Consider the following 21,896-nt stretch of genomic DNA (forward strand, 5'->3'; position numbering starts at 1 on the left):
CTGTTATTATCTATTTTTAATTTTATCAAAAAAAAGAAGAAGAAAGATTCAAGAAAAAGAAGAGCACTTTGGTGTTTGGTCACAGAACACACACAACTCTTACCAGAGGCCTTTATAAAAACTCCTTTTTTCCCCCGAAGCAAAGAAGAGGGGAATAGAGAGAGAAAGNCAAACACTATCTAAAGTATAACAAAAGCAAACTAAACATTAATTTTTTAAAACTTGCTCTGTTGACTTGAGCCAGCCGTGTGGTCAAAAGCCCGAATTTTTTTTTTTTTTTATTTTTTATGAGAGGGGTGAGAGATCGTATATAGAGAGAGAGGGTGAAATGGTCTCATGGGCTTCGGAAACTAGTAGGTTTCAAGATAAAATCTCAATTCGGATTTGGAGACCGAAATCAAGTTGAAGGCTGATGGGCCATTTCCATTACAATTCGGAATAGGAATCCCAAACATATTCCTGCAAATTAAACAAAATTAATCGGATTTGATCAAACCGATTTTCATTCCATATTCAAAATGGATAAACCAAACAAGCTCTTAAGGTGATGAGAAAATTTTCACTTTTAAAAATGCTTATATATTTCAATTGATAAAGCATTTCTTATACTAGTAATCACCTAAAATCTTTTTATTTCCCAACCCACCGTATCAACTATTAACATATCAATATTATTATTATTATTAAAATACTTAATTTTGAACTCAATTGCTCTTCTTTCTTCTTTGTTTCTTTTTACAGCAGTCCTTCTAGCGGACGACTCTGTATTAATGGCAGAGAAAAATAAATTTTGAGAAGATATACACCCTAAATTATACCATTACCTGTTATTATCTATTTTTAATTTTATCAAAAAAAAAAGAGAAAGATTCAAGAAAAAGAAGAGCACTTTGGTGTTTGGTCACAAAACAGACACAACTCTTACCAGAGGCCTTTATAAAAACTCCTTTTTTCCCCCGAAGCAAAGAAGAGGGGAATAGAGAAAGAAAGAGCGAGAGAGAGATAGAGAGAGAGAGAGAGTAGAACCCCTCCGGCGGGAAAACGGCCAAAATTTAGCACCCACCCAAACCCTACCCTAGCGGTCCCCTCTCCAATCGTAAATTTTGAAACCCTAGCTCTCCTTCCCTCCCCATTCTCCACCTCCCCCTCTCCGATATCCCCCATGGCGCTCGCCATTGGGGGGTTCGTCCATGAGGAGGAGGAGGTGGACCACCCCATGCGTTACCTCCCCCTCGGCCGCGTCTACTCCTCCACCGCCCCCTTCGCGAGCCCCTCCCGATCGTCCAACGCCATCGCCAGGAAGGTCAGGGCGCGGAGGCCCGACGCCGCGCTCGGAGGCAGAGACGGAGATGGAGACGGAGACGGAGACGGAGGCGGCGGCGGCGGCGGCGGCAATGGACGGGATGAGGTTAAGGAGGAGGCGGGGGAGGAGAGCGGCTGCGAGAAGGAGCCGTTTGATGTTGATGATTCAGGCCGTGGTGTTGCCGAGAAGCCCATCTTGGTTTATTACCGCCGGAGGAAGAAGAAGGCCTGCGTGGAAGTGCCTCCGCGGCCCGGAGGCAGTGGAGATGGGGAGCAGGCTTGCGCCAATTCAGTTGGGGATGATCCGGTTGTGATCAGAAGGAATGTGGCAAATTATGAGCTGCTGAGATTGGGTGCCGGGTCGGGATGCGCAAATGGGGTCAGTTTGCGGAGATTGCGGGGCAGCAGCGAGGTCAAAAGGAACAACATTGCCGGAGTGAAGAGAAAGGAGCGCGGCGTGGTGAAGGGTTCTTTGTGGACGGGGAAGAAATGGGTTGAGTGAGTAAAATACATTGTCTATGTGTTGAATGGAGCAGATTATTTGTTGTTGGTGAAAATGGTGTGAAAATATGATCTTTATTTATATTTTTTTGTGCATCTTCTGTAGATTGGAAATTGAAGGGGCCGATCCTAATGCATTTGTTGGCCTCGCATGCAAGGCAAGTGTGAATCATCTTATATCTTACTTTGAGTGTTTTCATGGTCAGAATCTAAAATAAGGAATTTAATTTGCAGGTTTTCTGGCCAATGGATGATGACTGGTATAAAGGTTCAGTGGTTGGTTACAATGTAGCGACAAAACAGCACTGTGTATGTCTTTCGCTCACACTTGATAACAAATACTGTGCATTGATTTATGCTTCTAATCTTTTAGTGCTCGGTAGTCAATTTGAGTCTTGAAACAATTTTCATGTATAGCAGATTCGTAAATTCTACTAAGTGGAATCACATGGTACAATATTATGTGAAATCATGTTTAAAGTGCAAGGGTGGGATCCCTTTTAACAAAGCAGTTTTCTTTTAAGTTCATTCCATTAGTCTTTTCTTTCTTGTTTTGCTTTTTGCATTTGATTTTCTTTATGAATTTTAAAATGTGAAGCATGTAGTCATAACTGTGTATCATTTGTCATATGCATCTCTCTACTTCTTTATGATGGTTAGTACTGATTTAATAATTGCAGGTAGAATACAATGATGGTGATACTGAGGTTATAGTTCTCTCTGATGAGAGGATCAAATTTCATATTACTTATGATGAATTGCTGTGCTTAAATTTGAAATGTGGTGTCCCCAATTTTGAGAAGAAAGGATATAATGAATTGCTGGCGCTGGCTGTTAGTTTGCGTGACTACCAAAATTGTGAGCCGGGGGATCTTATTTGGGCAAAGCTTACAGGTAGTCTTCTTAATCTAGTGAGTTTTGGGTATCATCTACTCATTGGTTTTCTAAGTTTCTATGTTATACATTTTATTCTTGGTGCTTCCTAAAAGTATCATCAGCTGTATTTTATTCGCATGCATGATTACAACTACTTTTAGGGTATAAATCATATTTGGAGAAGATTATTTGGTCATTTTAAGCAACGAGCTAAAATAGAAAGACCAGTACCCGACAACCGAGGAAGACTTGCACTCTATATTGTTTCTTTGAAAACAAAAAGAGAAGAGGAAGAAGAAAAAGATAATAAAGAAGACTTACCTATTCTTGCTTAAGCTGATATCATATTGACAGATGCTATTATTAAAAATATAGACGCATAAAATGGAACAATCATTCTTCTTCCTAGTCATCCTAACTGCAGCCATGAGAAATAAATATCCTCAAGTGTATACTTTAGGTTTGTAATCATGCTTCATAATTCATCTAACTGAGATAGAAAGAAGAATGCCATCATCTTTTGTTCACTCAGGACCTATTAGAATCCTAGTGGAAATCCTACTTTTTGTTGTTGTCGTATTTGGTCATTATTAATTTAGTAAGAATGTCAAAAAATGGCTACTATTATGTAAGAAAGAGTTCGAATTTACCGGCACTTTCGTTAGACATGCTACTTAGGTGCTTATCTGGAGATGGCCGTCTCGGGCTTTTTGGCAGCCATCTGTGCCCCTTCAACGAGGGAATGATCGGCGTATACCTTCATGAAGTTATTTGCTGAGAAGATGAGATAAATTCATAAAACCCCTCCTCTTTGTCTAAGAAAGAACTGAACAGGCAATAGTCTGTTTGGCTTGGTTTATGACATCTTGAGGTTGGGTTTCAGTTTGGTAATCATCAATCATATAGTGTCGGCTTGGATGGGAAAAATTCTTTAAATCTGACCAACCATCTATGTACAGGCAGCCCTAAGAGTAATCAAGTTGATTTGACAAAAAGGCCTGAAAGCGACTGTCATCTTATGGCCGATCCAAAGATTGACATAGAGATTTGAAATAATACTAGATTGTTCTTATTTTAGATTGCAACGCCACCAATGGAAGCCCTAAGATTGTCCGAATAACTGGTTTTTTCTCCATGACAGCAGGAAGCATATGCCATATTTTTGGGTGCACTAGGGTGGAACTAGTTTGGATGCATGTCCTGGACACTGACAGGAAATGATGATTGCCTGAACTTTGTGCTTTGCTAGTGATTCTTATACCAAATATACTTGTTTTCCCATGCAAAGACATCGGATAGGTGTGCCAGATTGATTATGGATTTATCACTTCAGTTCACAGTTTAAATTGCTCAATTATTCCACTGCGTCCTGATTTTAGTCACTGGGTGGATTTGAATACAGTCTAGTAGTTTGACATAATTAAAGTAATTTAGACTTATTGATTGATCCATGAACCTATGCTATTCTATTGGACTATATTATCATAGTGGCTAGATTAGGGATGTGACTTTTACATGTAATAAACTTCTAGAATTAGAATAATGTTGGAAACTTGGGCAAACAATGATCATGACATACATGAATCATTACTAATGCTTGTTTGCATGGGCTTCTAGAGCACCATTCTACTTGATATTCCAATGCTAGATGGTTGCAAACAGAAACTCTAGATACTTGGTTTTGTTTCGACATAAATGAAGTGAACTTCTTGGCCCTAAAAGCAAAAGCTCCTGAGTGAAGCTTCTGCTTTTGGCTGCATTGTGTAGCTTTAACGGACTATAATCCTAAACCATTGGCATTTCTTGGAAACAACTCTACTGTTTAAAACACTCTTGTAGATGCTCTGGTGAATCTTAAAATGCCATTACTATTATATTCTGAGTTGTTCTGAATGTTTCTACTAGCTAGAGGTGTGAAAAGCGAGAAAAACTTTTTCCAAGTCCTAAATCTTGTTGGGAGGTAAATCTGATGTCGTTGATTTCTGAATCTGAAGTCTCTTGTTGTAATGAAATTCCTATAAGTATTTTTACGCCAGTTTGTTTACTAACTGATAGTGTGCTATCAATGTGGATTCAGTATTTTGTATTGTAATGAATATTAGTTAACCGGCAATTTTTATTTTGGAAGATTTATTTTTTAGTTCTGATAATGCTCAAAGAAGATGCTGCCATCTTAGTTTGTCTTCTGTTGTTTTGATAATGGTTATATTGACGTTGCTTTTGCTGTCTAGATAGCCTCTAACCTTAGATTATCATACTTCATTGTGCATTTCTTTTTGTACTAGTAACTTGAAACTTCCTTACAGCTTTGTCTTGTCCGGCTGAGGTTGTTTTAAACAGGACATGCTATGTGGCCGGCTGTTGTTATGGATGAGTCAAATGTTGGTGCGAGGGGGGTTTTGAAGCTAGCTCGGGTAGATCAATCAGTTCTTGTACAATTTTTTGGAACGCATGATTTTGCAAGGTTCAGTACTTTTATTAGAGATCTAGTAGGACTGACGCTTAAAGTAACTTTTAGCCTTTGTTCTTGTTTTCTCAATGATCTGATAAGACTTTATACTCGAATGAATTTTGAAAGGTAGTCTAGAGATCAACTTCGTCTTGCCTATAGATCCACTTCTTTCAGCTAGGAAATGCATTGGCTATTGTATGTCTGCAAAAATTTACATTTTATTGTTTTGAATTGTCTAAAAGTTGCCCTTTCTGTTTCAGGATTAGGTCGAAATATGCAATTCCATTTCTCAACGGTCTGCTTTCCTCTTTGCATTTGAAGTGCAAGCAAGCACGGTTTTATCGAAGCTTAGATGAAGCAAAAATGTATGGCTACCCGCAATTATTGCTTTAAGTAACATTAATGTATGGAATCTCATTTAGATGATTACCCGTTTTTCTTAAATTAGTAACTCTAAGTAACATTAATGATCTAAACTTATTTATTTGACTTGACACCTATGGCTATTATTAGTTTTGAAACCCTTGTGTACACTAGCTCACAGACTTGATTTTATACTTTTAACCATCCTAGGCTGTGTTGTTGCCTGGAGGTCATTATTCATATGTTTTTAGTGGTAGCATGTACTCTTATATTTTGCGGCATGTATTTATTTATTTATTTTTTTGATGAATTTTTTTATAACATACTAGTTGCTGGTGTTCTTAAATTGCTTTTAATTAGTATGATGTTCTGTTTTCCCTTTATAAGTTGTATGAAAAGCATATTTGTAGAATTGTGAGTTGCTGGTACTTCTACCTAACTTTAGGCTTTTGCTGTTAAATGGCCTTTGAGTTTTTAATTTGTAGCAATCACTTTTAATTTTGCCTTCTGGTTGCCGCTATCTTTTCACATCCACAAGTCAGCTTTTTACTTGTTGTGAAGTGCGAGCAAGTCTGATTGACCTTATTTTTTTTGTTTATGAGGATTGTTAGAGGATTGTCTGTGCTATCAAGCGCCCTTCCTTCATTTGCCAACTTATTCTAGCATTCTCCACATGCGTTAATCAGCTCACTTCACTTTTCCAAATTGGTTCTTTTATATTCGCTTGTGCGATGATCCTTTGTTTACTATATTGTGTACTCAAACTTAGAGTTACCTGTTATAATTCTGGAATTCATATATAATCATTGTCTTGTTTTTGAGTTGATTATTATTATAGGTATCTCAGCACACAACAGCTTCCCAAGAACATGCTGCAGCTGCAGAAAAGTATAGGTTCAGATGAATGCAGGGTTAAAACTGGAGATGATGGAATAGACTCTTGTGATGATACATTGGAAGATGATTCATTGCAGCAAACCTTGGATTGTGTGCAAATGCCTCCAATCGAAATGGGGAATCTTCGTGTAACTTCTCTAGGTAATTTGACCAAAAGAAACTACATGCACGAAATAGAAGTACTGCTTTTCCTAGATTAGATCCTTGCAGAACATTGTTACTTGCATCATCATGAGTTTAGTAGATCAAATTAAGTGGAAATGCTATTCTTTTCTGATTTATATATTTATTATCATGTCTGTGATTAGATCATTTTCATAACAAAAAGAACATATGACCTGAAGGTTATACCGCTTTTAGGAAGTTTACATCGATAAAAGGTATATTAAACTTATGAAGAGCCTATATTAATCGCTTTAAACATCTTTTCTTTCGTGAGTCTCTCGCCCTTTTGTGAGAGATAATTGTCATATTTTCATCTTTTGGTGCAGATCCAAATCTTCTAATGTCGTATAAGATGGAAGTTCTAAGAAACCCCCAATTGAAAACTCGGCCTATGTTTAGAGTTACAACAGAAGATGGAGAGCAGGTTAGAATATTCGTAACTTCGTGAAACTGGTTTTGTGCTTTGAGAAAGTTTAGTTGTGCTATTTTTTGTTGATTGAATTTATTATTGCACATCTCGCATCACAGCGGTACCTCAGTTGTTTGGCCTTGAATGGAGTGCTTTTATTGGTCATTACTGTTTATACTATTGAATGAACAATAAACCTGAACACTATCCCCTCTTTAGTCTTCTGTTTCTTTAGTGTCCAAGCAGGTACGGCTTCAAGATGCCTCTATAGACATCTTTTGCTTTAACAGAGAAGCATTTGAATGGATGTGTATTAATTTGGCTCTATTGTTGTCATCTTTTACCAATTTTTACTTTTCCCCATCTTTCTTTTTTTATCTTATCTCTGTTCTATTTTCCATTTATCGATAGCTGTTGTTTTGTATTTTGTTTTTTCACTTTTTCATCAGGAACCAAATCTTTCATGTTTGGTCTGGATTTAGTTCATCCATCAAACAGTAAATTTCAGGTGCTAGATTAAACTTACTGTAGCTGTACCTTGGAACTACGACACAAATAGCAGGACCTTAACAAGTCACAACATGATATCTTTCCATTGATATCTGTCCTGCTTTTCAGTTATTTTAGAAAACCTGTTCTTAAATTATTCTGAAAGTTTGTTTTTCTGGATTTTAATGTTGCAGTGAGCTTTTTCGGTTTGGGATTGGTTTGTATTTGCTAATAACTTTCCATGATGGGTTCTTTAACTGGTTTCTTTCTTTGAGATCGATTTTGTTGTTGAAGTCCTAATTACAGCATCATTCTTATATTAGGTTTTTAATTGGTTCCTTATCATTTGTTGTTTGCATATGGTTGCATTCATTAACATATTTAAACCATAAATCGAAATATGGTTAAGATGGTCTTGTCAAGACAGAACTAAAACCATTTAAAATATAATATTTTACTGGGCAAAGATTAAGGATCATTGTTAGATTTAAAATTTTCAATATTCTCTAATTGCTTCTAGTCATGCAGTAATTCTGAATGATCTTCTTTATATAACTATTTTGTTTTCTCTGCTATTTCCCCAATTAATAGATTGATGGGTCTACTCCAAGTACTTGTTGGAAGGAGATCTATAGTAGAATAAAGGAAACAAAGTGTAACAATGTTCATGCTGAAGTGGGAGGAAGAGAGGTTCAAAAATCTGGCTCTTACATGTTTGGCTTATCAAATCCGCAAATATGCCAACTTATTCAGGTTTGAAATTGAACATTTCCTCAGTATTGCAATTTTCAAGTCATCAATGATGCTTTCTCTGTAGTTTGTGTATTTTAAGGACAACAAACTGTTGTGACGTACAATGTTCCAAATGGCGTGTGGCAGGCATGTAGTGGTTAGGGTTCTTCACGGCGGATAGCGGGCGGCATTAGCAGGCGCTATGTACCCATTGTAGACTTGGAACTTTTAATACTGTATATTACTAATTTATTACTAATTTTAATATACTTCTAAATCAAGTTTATAAATATAAAATAGGAAACATAAGGTCGAAAAGAACAACAGTAAATGGTTGTAGCATAATGACGATCACAAAAACTTTAAAGTTGGACATAGCATCAAAAGACTAAACAAAGGAGTAAACATATAAATATGTAAGCATAAGGTGTTCGGCCCTTTTTTGAAAACCATTTACAAACTGTTTTTGGGTTGGGGTTTTGAAACCCATTTAGAATCGGATTTTCAACCCATTAGCACAAAGTGGCCGCCTTTTAACCACTATATGGCGGCTTCCATGACGGGCGACATCCGCCATGGCAGCATGCTTTGTGCCAAAACGCCATGGAGGCGCTTTGCAAAAAGCGTGGTGGCAAGCATGGAAATCCGGAGGCATGGAAATCCACCATGGTGGCCGCCATGGCTGCTGTTTTGTACATTGCTGATGTATCAATTTAAAGGTAGCATGCGCATCACACATTGAGTGCATTTGGTTAATATTTTGTCAGATTGGACAATAGAGTGTAGTGCGTGGTTTATTAGGTGTTTGTGGCTTGCCTTGGATTGTACTGATCTGAGACTAATTGGGTAAAATAGCTCACTCCCCATTCTGTCTTCCAAAACACAATCATCCTTCTTCCTATTTTCCTTGTTAATCCCATATGGTGGTTGGTCTTAGGAGGGATAAACTCCTAGCTGATCTTTCTTGTCCATCACCTGTGCCTTATTTCTCTCCCTGTGGGTTCCACTTGACCATTGCTTGAGCCTTGCTGACATTGTTGAGAAGTCCTTATCTATGTCCATTGATGACAATAGAGAAATATTTCACTTCATTTAACTTTTATTTCTCATGCCTTTTTGATCTCTCTAACCATTCTCTCTCTGTTGTTGGCTGGCAACTCCTTTTTTGTCCTTGGATGTCGTGGTGAGATATGCAGTCTAATTTCAATCTGATCCAATTCATTCTTGTTAGCGTAATTCTACTTCTCCAATCCTGCATGGTACATGTGCCCTTTCTGCGTTGTCACTCAGGGCTTGTTTGGTTCAAGGGTGGAATTGGAATGGATAATGGAATAGGAATGAATTGGAATGGTAATTGGAATGGCCCACTCCCCCAAGACGTTTGGTTTATTTGTGGATTGGGAATTGGAATGAGTTATTCACATTTCATTGTTTGGTTCGTATAAACTAAAAAAATTATAGGATACAATAATACTAATTTTACTCTCAAATATAAATTTATATTATTTAAAATTTATGAAAAATATAATACTATTCTCTAATAAGTTTTCCAAAAAAAATATCAAGTTTATTTTTAAAAACTTTTATTGATGTGGGTTAGGGATAGGGTTTTGAGAGAGGATAGTTTTTTTTTTATTTTTTTTTATTTTTTTATTTTTTTTTTTAATGAGAAAGGGGTGAAGAGAAGGAGGGTGAGATGGTCACATTGGCTTCGGAAATTTAGTGGGCTTTCGGAATGAAATCTCAATTTGGGCTAGAAGACCGGAATCAAGTTGAAGGCTAATGGGCCATTCCCATTCCAGTCCGGAATAGGAATTCCAAACCGATTCGTGCGAACCAAACAAAATTAACTGCATTTGATCAAACCGATTCCCATTCCATACCCAAAATGGATGAACCAAACAAGCCCTCAGCGTCTATTCCTATGGTGGGACTTCCTGCTTGTCTACTAGTTTGGCGAGTTTTTCTTCATGTTCTAAATTGCGGTTGTAATATGCTAGCAGCCTAGAACTTTGTGGTTTAGCACTTAGTTCAGGTAGGCACATAAATGTACTTTTCAAGATGTGCTTAACCTAGTTTATGCCTCCACTGTTTCTTTAGGAATTGCCTAATTCTAGGTTGTGTACGAAGTACTTTGAGAGTTGTGGAGATCTTCCTGCTGGTTATAGAGCTGTTCATATTAACTGGAAAGATCTGGACAGATGCAATGTCTGTGACATGGATGAGGTAAAAACAAGCTATTATGTGTTTCTAATAAAATTAATTTGTGGCCTTGCTGAATATTGATTGTTTCCTGTTGCTTGTATAGGAGTATGAAGACAATCTATTCCTGCAGTGCGATAAATGCTGCATGATGGTAAGTATATTAGTATTGTCTGAATTCTAAGAACATTTCCTTTGTTCATTTGTTGATATGTTACTCTTTGATCTTTATACTTCTTTAGGTTCATGCTAGATGCTATGGTGAACTTGAACCCTTGAATGGGGTGCTCTGGCTTTGCAACCTGTGTCGGTCTGGGGCACCAAAATCCCCCCCACGATGTTCTCTTTGCCCTATTAGTGGTACATACATTATCCATTTCTAGTCACTGCAAAAATATGGTGCATTTGGTAGATCCCCTAACATGAGCGCCTTTAGGTGGTGCTATGAAACCTACGACTGACGGGGGCTGGGCTCACCTGGCTTGCGCTATTTGGATTCCTGGTTCGTAAGAATTTCTGTGTTTACTCAGTACTAGCAAAAATATATTTTTCAGTTCTTGACCTCTATCAGATTCTTTTTCAGAAACTTGCTTGATAGATGTAAAACGAATGGAGCCCATTGATGGGATAAGCCGAATCAGCAAGGTTTATCCGTTGCTTCTGTTAACTGATTTTACTTTCTGATTTGTTGCATTTATTGAAAACATAAACTATCTTCAAATTTGAACAGAAAAATATATATATATTGTGATAGTTCTGTGAAATCTCATTTCCAGGATCGGTGGAAACTTCTATGCAGCATTTGTGGGGTTTCTTATGGGGCTTGCATTCAGGTATTATCTACATATATCCTTTTGCAGATTCAATTATTATTATTATTTTTTAAACTATTAATGCCACTTCTGAAGTTTATATTACCCAATATTTGTTGTAAATTTCACTTCCATGACATGCTTTTCTTATAGTGCTCTCATCATACCTGCCGTGTGGCTTATCATCCTCTCTGTGCGCGTGCTGCTGGTCTTTGTGTTGAGGTACTCTTGCTGTTTCTGTGCCATTCTTAGAATTCCTCCTCTCTGAGAGCTGTTCTTTCTTGTAGAAAGCTCTTATCAAGCTCTGTTCTTTCCATGCCTTATTTAGCCAGAAGATGATGACCAAATCCGCCTTATGTCTCTTGATGAAGATGATGGCCAATGTATCCGTCTACTCTCTTTCTGCAAGAAGCATAGGCAGCCGTCTAATGAACGGCCTCCTGCCGATGAGAGCCTCATGAAACCTGCTAAAGTTGGTTCTAGTCATACATATTCGTCAAACCCATCTGGCTGTGCAAGAAGCGGTAGTAACTTTTGTTGTTTATTCTTGGTTATTCTGCTATTTTATTTAGGAACTCTGGTCCTAAATTGTAGGAGAAGTTATAAATAGGAAGATAGTTCTCTTTTCCTTCATTATTTATTTTAGGATTTGTTTGGTTCACTCCGTGATGTGCAATTGCATGATTGCAAAGCAGTTGTAATCATGGGTGCGTGAAGTGTTGTGAGACACAATCGCGTAATTATGCTTTAACGCAGAAGCTCCAAATCAGAGCTTTTGTGGTAAGTAGTGTGGTGCGATGCGCTTGGATGATGAGCAAGGAGGCAAATAGGCCTCAGTAGTTTTCCCACTTTTATTTGGTAATAATCACCAGAAAGTTGGCGCATTCTGGTAGCAAACTCAGTTTCTGTTTCTTATACACTAAATCTTTCTAGATGCTTCTCCTAGAATATTAGTCCTCAATTAGTTCTTAGTTGTTGTTCTTTTGTGTCTCAATTGCAGAACCTTATAGTTATATCGGGAGGAGGGGTCAGAAGCAACCACAGGATCTGGCTGCTGCATCATTAAAACGTTTGTTTGTCGAGAATAGGCCTTATCTAGTTGGTGGCTATCGGCAAAATAACGTTGGCTGTAGTTCTTCTACTAATGAGTCTCTGCATAATAGTGGTTCGTCAGATACTCCACAACAGGAGACAGGGAATATATCTTCCATGGCTGAGAAGTACAGAAACATGAAGGCAACATTTAGGAAGAGACTTGCGTTTGGTGAGTTTAAAATGTTTAAATAGTAAATATTAGAGTTTGTGATCATATATTGGGGTTATAGATTGGCATGTTGTGTTAAATGAAGTGATCTAGGCTATAGATTGGCATATTTTGTTAAATGAAAGGATCTTAATTCATTTACGCAAGCTAAAACAATTTCTCTTTTTTTTTTTTTTTTTTTTTTTTTTTTTTTTTTTTTTTTCTTTTCTTTTTGGCATTTACTGTTTGTTGGATATCTTGCAGCCTACTTGTACTAATTTTTGCTGACCACGATTTCAAATCGACCGTTTAATTGACTTTTTGATTTGATTTTCTTTTGATGGTGGTTCTCTTTCTTTAGGAAACTCATCTATTTTAAATCTCATTGTTGTGCTGCAGGAAAATCAAGAATTCATGGATTTGGTGTTTTTGCTAAGCTTGCACACAAGGCAGGTGACATGGTATGTTGAACAAATTTAGTTGCAATCTTGTTCCTTTTGATATATAATATGCTTACTGCTTTCTCATACTTTGTTGCAGGTTATTGAATATATAGGCGAACTTGTTAGGCCACAAATAGCAGACATAAGGGAAAAATGCATATACAACTCTTTAGTGGTACACCACTAATCTCAATGCTGATATATTAGTTGTCTTTAATCCATTATCCATGGAATGCACGAATCTATGATAAACACTTCTACATCTATATTTTGCTGGAGTGATCTGGGCAGTGCATATATGGATGTTGTTTGATGACTATTGTTTGCAAATTGCAAGGTGAACAATTTTGAAAATTCTGACATACCTAAGGAAGATGGATGTGCGTGTCTTGTATGTTCTTATTGGCCTAGTAATGGATGTTAGAGAGATAATTGAACTATTGGAAAGTGATGAATATGAAGGCTGTGTATTGGGTTTAAATTGAAGTTAATTTTTTTTTATCTTGCCGACAATAAGGAAGCTCAATCGACTGGGCTTAGTTGAGTGTCTAATTTACTCTCAGAGTCTCAGTAGTCTTTTTAGTCTTGAGTCAACAATTAGAGACCGTGATATTTCAGACTTCAGTCGGTTAGTCTTCACACGATGTCCTTAACTGTGTTTTCAAGAGCGTTTTGGGTTATCTTGGTAATTATGGCTGACTAATGTCAGTCTATAGTTTATTTTAGGAGTTTGGAATTGGAACAATAATATGGAGCATGGGCTGTCAGGGATGGTCATCATTTTGCTTTTGTAGTCTAGTTTGACTCCAATTTGCGGCCAGGCAACAAAATCCTTGGAAGGGACCAAATATATTGTTATTTTATGTCGTAGTGAGTCCCACGTGGGCAATTTTATATTCAGATGTGATTTTATGAAATTTCTTCCTGAATATTGGGCTTTAGTCAAGAAAACTAGTGCACCGACTGGAATATTGCAAAGAGCAGTATCTACTGCAGAAATGTGCTTCCTACAGCTTATTTTGTAGAGAGAAATAAACTTTGGCTGTGGCCCTCTTCTTCCCTCTTCTTCTTCCCCTTCAGATTTGAATGTCAATAGCACTTTTAAAAATTTGATCTGTCAGTCCCTTCTAAAAAGGATAAAGTACACTTGCACATGGTTGAGGCTTTGTTCTCACTCCTGAGCTTGCATTTTGTTTCTTTTTTGTTTCTTTAGCTTAATCTCACTGCTGCTTTTAGTGAATTAAAAATTAAAACAGTTGACTTATTGTTCATAGTACGAATTACATTAACTCTTCAATTCTTCTACACTATGTGCGTTATTGACAGCCTCTTGATAGTCTATATACTGTCAAATGTGATGTCTTTTTCTTCATTCTCTTTCCTTATGTTTTTTTTGAAGTACTTGTGATGAAGGAAAAGAAATAAAAAAAAGGTGATCTTATTTTGTTGTTAAGTCTATTGAAATATCGTTAGCTCATTGATAAAACTGGTTCATTGTAGGCTAGCTACTCTACGGACGGTTACTTGTTTGTTCTTGTTGTGTTGCATGTGAACACTGTCTCTGCATAATCTTTCCTTACATTTTCATATAATGTTCTCATCCAGAGATGTTTTCATTTTCTTTTTGTACTTCAGAATTTTACTAATATTTGATGGTAATATGTGTTGATGAGCCATTAAGAAAATTGAAGATAGTAATTGCTGTAACTAAACACATGCAGGGTGCCGGGACTTATATGTTTAGGATAGACGATGAGCGCGTCATTGATGCTACTAGAGCAGGAAGCATAGCTCATTTGATCAACCACTCGTGCGAAGTAAGAAATAATGAGAAACCTTTTTTTCCTTGGCTTTTCTTTTGAATTCATTTACTGCACCTTTGCTGAGCAATTTATTAATTCTCTGGTACCTTGGGGACAAGCTTTAGTTATATAGACCACTTTTACTCCGAAAGAACCTAGTGAGAAGTTCCAGCAGTAGACTTCAGCTGGCCCTTGTCATATCATAATTGTAGAGAGTAGCAAAGTCGTACTTTTATCCTTGTCGAGTGGTTTAGTTGTCATCCATATATACTGCAATTTGCTATCATTTAGTTGTTTCACAATTTAAGGAAAACTCGAGTCTCCCTATCCATTGTTGCTACTACTAACTACCATATTATTCCTGCTACAACTCTCTTTTTGTTACTGCTGCTGCTTCTGTCCTTGTTCCTATATACACTTCTCTACAAAAGTGCTGCTATCTTTGTGTTGAATTGTGCTGTTTTTCCTTGCTGATGCAAGATTACTTATAATACTTGTTTGAACGACAAGGTTCTTTTTCATGAAGCATCGAAGGGAAGACATGAATCTTTCTCCAGGATTACTTAGTTGGACTCATTTCACATGCCTTTTATTATCATTTTACCTTGTTTCATAATTCGGAAACTACAATGAAGTTTCTGTACAACTTCCAACTGTTCATTTTCCTTCATTTCTTTCAGTTGGTCCAATTTGAAGAAATATTGACTTACTGCTGAAACGACTTTAACTCCCCTTCCACAGTAGCATTAATCAAAAAAATAGTCATTTGTTAGTGCAACTATTTTTTCATGGTGGAAGAATGTAGTTCTACTTAGTCTGCCATTTGTGAAATCTTTTCTGATATTACCGGAATTGATAATTTCCAATTAATTTTATTTTTGTAGAATTAGGTTTTGTTTTAAATCTATTTTGTTGCACATCATATGGATTCCAATGTTATACACATATTATGATCCCGTATGTTAGTATCAAAATAAGGTAAGATTGCATCCTATCACTTTCTTTTGTTCTTTCGCAGAGTGATCGTTGTGTTTTTATAGCACCGGGTGATCAATACAATAAGTTCAGTAGTCTTAAGATGATCATTTATCTTCGTTGAACTCAAATTGGGTATTTTAATGCTTTAGAACTAGCTACTTTCGATGAATTTAACTAATTTTCATATTAGTAGTTTCTCAGACAAACTCACTTTGTCTATCTAGCAACCTAATCCAATCCTCATTTTTTGGGCTTGGTACTAGTGAAACCCAAAGTTTCTGTTTAAGTGATTTCTTTATGTTAATTTCAAATTCTTGCTACGACCTTGGGTAAAAATAATGAATTTTCTGCAGGATCCTATTACTCCAATCCTTGGAATCCTTACGATATGATTGCTCTTTCTCGTTTTCTGCAGCCTAATTGTTATTCAAGAGTGATAACTGTCAACGGTGATGAGCATATTATTATATTTGCGAAACGGGACATTAACCAGTGGGAGGAGTTGACCTATGATTATAGGTAATAATTTTTTTATATGAAGTACTACTTTTTTACTTGGTATTTTTGTAACTAATATTAATACTCTGTTCTGTTATTCAGATTTTTTTCTCTCGATGAAGAGCTTTCATGCTACTGTGGATTCCCGAAATGCCGGGGAGTCGTTAACGATACTGAAGCAGAAGAACAAGAGGCCAAAATTAGGGTGTGTCGAAGTGATTTAGACCATTGGAGAGGCGAATAAGGGTTAGTATATGGAGCCATCCTTTGCCTTATGTAGATTATTTTACTTTTATTATTATTAGTAGGTGTATCTCTTGGATGAATATCCAGGACAATTTTGGACTCGGAGATTTTTCAATGTTCTGATACTTTCATAAACATTTGGATTTTCTGGAATTTCTGTTCTTGAGATGTTTCTACTCTAATAATTATTGTCTACCATCGAAAATTGATAATCCATGGGGAATGCATTGGTAAAACCCCTTGCAGAGGAATCCCTATGCACGGTTTGATCCTGCCGCTTATTAGCTGTGGGGTGAATCTGCATCACCTATCTCTGAAGACAGATGGTGTGGATTCACCCAACCGCTTTAGTGGTGGGATCACTCCTGTGTGCAGGGTTTCCTTCCCATGAGAGGGAAACTGCAGCATAATCCATGTAAAAAGGAATATTAGTTTTTTTTTTTTTTAATTTGTAAATGCAAATTTCACAATAGTGTCGTGCACGACTATTGATGCTAGAAATATACTTGTAGACCTAGTTGTTCCTTATTATTTTATTTGTCACGCTCTAAACTCAAGGCATAATGTGCTTGCTGTTGAATTATCACAAATATGTAATGCTAAAATACAGATGTACTAAGCAGTAATATCCTATCATAAAAATAAGTTACAAAGACCCTAGTAGAATAATTCATTCTTAAAATTAGTACTAAAAAAAAAGAAAATCCAGAATTCATCATTTTGAACTTATTCAAAACTCACTGATAATTGCCCCCAATTTTACTTAATTATTCAAATTGACTAAATATGTTTGACACCAACCATAATTTGATGATGACAAAAAATGCTGATGTTCTAAATCAAGCCAATTTAACTAATTTGTTATTTGATGTATTGACTAAAATATGAATCTTTGCAGCTAATGGTCACTCGTTCCCGTCCTGCACAAGCACTGGTCTAAAATAAGATCTATATTGCTGCATATTTATATGAATGTCTTAATATATCGACTTGGGTTTTAGCCACAGTAAGATCGGACACCCATTTTGAGACAAAACCGAAGCCATTCAAAGGACTTTTTGTAACTGGTATATGTTCTTTGTTTAGGTATTTAGTTATGTGCGTTTCTTGGATGATCAAGTGTGGTAAATGACTGCTCAAGTGAAAATTATTACTTGTGTTTTTAGCTAATTTTTAGTGCATTTTTTTATTATAATTTAGTAAGTTTAAGAAATAGAATGGCATATGTTTCATATATGTGTAGTTTTTACTACTAATAGCTAAATCGTATATGCACCTGCATATGTACCCTGTATGTGGTGGGTTGCTGCACCACTTTCTAGAACATTGTTCACAAACTGATTAGACTACCTGGTCAAGCGACCAAACACGAATTTAGTTAGATTTAAGCATTTGATAAAAGAGTAATAAATAAAATCTATGATAAAGTTTAATAATATTCATGAATATTTTAATGAACCTTTTGGGTTTTGAAAACAAAATTCGACAAAATATAGAAATTAACTTGAAAAACTGTATTGAACTGAAACAAATATATATTCCAAACAAATTATCGATATGTTAATTCTCCAATTGCTGACTATGATGATACGAACGTCCTGTTGGTAAGGCCTCATTCACGTAACACAAGCACCTGAAAGCATTGAGCACATATTACAAGCACCAAAGATACGAAACTTACCCGATTTACTTGTCACACATACCACCATTCAAAGGTATCAATCACATATCAGCGGTAACCGAAGGTACTGACCACATATAAGAATCAAAGCTAACTTTAACACAAAACATGCTGAGAGGGCTGACTCGAAATCATATTTGAGTACTGGATGTTTAGATTATAAATTTACAAACACATTTTTGCAATCTATGAATAACATTTTCACAAATTAACGAATATGACATAGTACAAGTTTCATTTGTAAAATGGTGAGTACTGAAATGCATAATGAGTTCAGTAAAGAGGTGAAAAACAATGAAGCTGGTAGACACTAAATAACAAAAAGAAAATTTAATTTTTCTAATTCAATTTTGAACAAACTCTTGCACAAATTCTAAACTTCGAAATTTTGAATAATGTTTGGAGGAAAGGTTTCCTAGAGTTCTTTTCTACTTGAATGCCTGAAATTAAGCAAATGAAATTTGAATGCGTAACCCGTTTTTCTTTCAGGGATCAATGAGACTTCCGTAATCTTTTTCCTTTGTGGAATAAATTTTTTTCGGACTTTTGCTAAAAATAACTTGCGAGTGTTTGGTTGCCTACTGATCAAATCTGATACGTTCTCAGAAAGAATAGCTTTAAACATAAGTCAAGCTTCAAACCAACCTGAAACTTCTCCTCATATAAAATATATTTAATATTCAACTATTTTTTTTGTTCTAAATGAGAAGAGAAGATTACAAAGAAGGGAATAGAATATTAATGAGCAGATCGTGTGTGTTGCACAATTTAATCTATCATGGGAGTAAGGTTAATTCGGGGGAAGAAGCTAACATGCTTGTTGTCTATTGCGGCTTTTCAGGGAACATATGGTAGGTTTTTAAGGTAGAATTCAACAAACTATATGCTAGGACCCTATTAGATGCCTTTGTCTAAACATAATCCACAAAAGCCAAATGCTTTATGACAACTAGGCCCAAGTACTTCAATTTTGAACAAATTCTAATTTAAATTGATGTCTGTCGTAGGAAGGAAATCTAGGAAGTACCATTAGACAACTTTATGTAAGAGGGGAGATATATCTTATAGAGATAGAAAAATGAGAGGAGAAAAGTGATCAAAGGAGAAGAAATGATCTTATAGTGATAAGATAAGTGATCTAAGGAGAAGGGATAGACGTCTTCCTTTGTTATATTTGTATGGGCTGATGATGGCTGAAAAACGCGGCACCAGTGGCAGCTCAAGAGAGAAGAATAAAGAAAGGAAAAGAAGAGGGGTGTTGTGTGTGTGTTTTTTTGGGGTTGGGTGGGGGGGGGTGGGGTGTTGGGTGGGGAAGAGGCGGGGTTTGGTGTGTGGTATGGAATTTTGGCTAGTTTAAGAGGTTGTTAATTGCGGTAACTTTGCACATGCATCCTCCAAATTTCAGTTTGTACAGGAAGGTCCTTCAAAGAGCAGCAAGGAAAAATAAAAGAGGGAGTGGGGCAGGCACGAGATTATGTGTAGTCTTTGCATTACTAATCCAGGTCACCAGTTATTGCATAAACAATTCAAAAGAATGGTGCAATGGCCTCTTAAAAGAGATCGTCGAGAAGTGAGCAACTTTTTCTCTCAAGCAGCCGTTCAGTATCATTCTTATTAGCATTGCATGCAATTTCTACTTAAACTCAAGTGGTATTATTTACAAATTCTTTTTAGGTTGCAGATTGTACTAATTGTTTCTTGTCATTTTGTAACAAAGTTTGTATTCTAAATTTGTATTTTCCGAAGTACATGAATTTGTTTATTTGTTGGTTTGCATCTGAGAGAACATGTGTCTAACAGCCATTTGGTATGGCATTTTTGCACTTGGCACTTGAATTATGTTCCACTATTTAAATTTTCATTTGAGGTATAAGACCACCATCTATCGGTTGCTTTATTTCGTTCTCAGATTTACCATACTGAAGGAACTAGCAAATGTTCTTTGTTTGTAGTGACTATTATTTGGAAAATCTTCCATTTCTTGGCAACGTAGTATTGTATTACTTATTGTACTTACTTTTCTCCTCAGGTAAAACGAGATTCGTTGCTATTTTTCCTTCTTACTAATTCATCACAGGTGCAAGCTGTAAGTTGACCTCAGTTACAGAACAAAGGTGGTGTTTCAATTTTTTCTGTCCTTCGGTACTAATGTTGTCATTGTCCTGCAGATTAATTTTGCCCTGAAATTGTAATGCAACTGACCAATTTTAGAAAACGGCCTCCGGTGCTGATGTAGGATTGATGAGCTACGACAACATCCAGTCATGTTGTTGCTTTACACCTGTTTAGTTATTGTTTTACAAACTTGCAATCGATTTTCCCGATTTGGGAGGAATAGGATGTAAAGCTTGTGTAAAATGTAGCTTTCCTTCTGATGCTAAGAATCAACTAATGTATTGACTGGCTATTATTATTATAGAAGAGAACTGCAGTTGTTTTATAAATGCCATCTAGTTCATATTCCGTTTCATCCATTCAAAAGCCTATTGTGGATGTTCGAATTCATGACGCATTTGGATGTAAAGCTATGGTCCGACGATAGTTGTTGTTTATAACCTTCGATAATCGTCGACTTATATTTTAGTATTTGGAATTTCGTTAGTTGTTGATGCTTCGTGTGTGAAGGCAATCTTGTACAAACTCGGCGGGTCCGTGCATGCACACGGCAAGAGCTTTTTTTTTTGTCGGTGTTCCTTGCTGGTCGATTGCGAGGAGGATGTGGTCGGTTGACCGTACATTGATTAGAAACTGTAGTTCAAGTCCGAACTTGTCCCAAACAGCCTAAACGAGATGAAACTCGACTCATATAGATTATAGAAATGTGAGCTCAAGGTGCAGAGAAATTTCTATCATACATGTTCAACTGGAAAAGCAAGGATGGTCGAGTTTGGTCTCCCAATGATCCCCAGCGGTAGCCTGATACCAAAATTCGGCATGTCAAATAAAAATTTAAGCATGACTTCAAATTTCAAAAAATCACAAAAAGTTGCACTGATTCGAACATGTCATATCTGAAAATTTAAAATTCAAGAATCTAAATATCATAATAATAATAATAATAATCTATATTAAAATTGAAAAATTAATTATGGGGCATTACATTCTCACCTCCCGCAATCAAAGGGGAATATGCATCGGTCAAAGCTAACATGATGCTTTCCATTAACACATTAAAATATAATATTTTCAACATGTCACAAAAGTGACGTACTGAAATATAACTAACGGTAACCATTTTTCAAGTGCTAGTTAGTCTAGCAACGAAATATCAAGGGTAGCTTGCGGAATATCAACATTACAAATTAGTCATTGCACCAATGAATTTAAGTCAGCTGAAGTAAGTTGATAAGGAGCTAGGAAATACGAACATTATTAAAATGCTACGCAAGGAGGTGGACCGACCATGATAGCTGCTAGACTGCTAGAGGAAGTTCACCAATGAAGCCCAAAACTCCTCCTAATTAAGATCCCGCATGCATCTTGTTGGTACGTGATCATATATATCACTGAAAGGGACCGACCTCTTCAAGGTAGCTAGCTATGTAGCATGCATTCATTGCTGATTCTTTCTTTGATTTCTTCCACCGGCCGACGTGTTAGATGAGATGATTGAGGCGGAACTCGCGCAGACAGTATACGTACGTACCTACCTCGGTATATATATATATATCCACAGCTCTCCCAGAAGATTAAAGGACGCGGCGCGTACTACGTCCGTACGTCCTCTTGGTAGGCCCTCAACCTCATGCATGTTCGGCCATGTGATCGAGGAAGTTGAATGCTCCATCGACTCTCCTTAATTGGT

At 36.5% G+C, this 21,896-nt stretch overlaps 2 protein-coding genes across 2 annotated transcripts in view; both read left to right on the forward strand.

Annotated features, from left to right (window-relative positions):
- LOC109724895 (hemK methyltransferase family member 2) overlaps positions 1-20,535 on the forward strand; it is a 33,177-nt gene extending 12,642 nt beyond the window's left edge. The window contains exons 2-3 of the transcript XR_002220103.1: positions 20,121-20,177; positions 20,260-20,535. The gene's annotated coding sequence lies outside the window, so the exon portion shown is untranslated. The remainder of the gene's footprint in view (positions 1-20,120; positions 20,178-20,259) is intronic.
- LOC109724896 (histone-lysine N-methyltransferase TRX1-like) lies at positions 943-16,563 on the forward strand. The gene is given in 24 exon segments (XM_020253875.1): positions 943-1,800; positions 1,910-1,961; positions 2,038-2,112; positions 2,484-2,697; positions 5,020-5,143; positions 5,392-5,496; positions 6,333-6,552; positions 6,699-6,771; positions 6,883-6,980; positions 8,046-8,207; positions 10,287-10,412; positions 10,495-10,542; positions 10,631-10,748; positions 10,825-10,890; positions 10,972-11,033; positions 11,165-11,221; positions 11,354-11,422; positions 11,529-11,724; positions 12,201-12,464; positions 12,843-12,904; positions 12,984-13,061; positions 14,608-14,703; positions 16,082-16,185; positions 16,267-16,563. Coding segments are annotated over 24 exon segments (3,249 nt in total). The 5' UTR covers positions 943-1,162; the 3' UTR covers positions 16,409-16,563.

This window comes from Ananas comosus, linkage group 19 (genome assembly GCF_001540865.1).
Source record: "Ananas comosus cultivar F153 linkage group 19, ASM154086v1, whole genome shotgun sequence".
NCBI classification, from domain to species: domain Eukaryota; kingdom Viridiplantae; phylum Streptophyta; class Magnoliopsida; order Poales; family Bromeliaceae; genus Ananas; species Ananas comosus.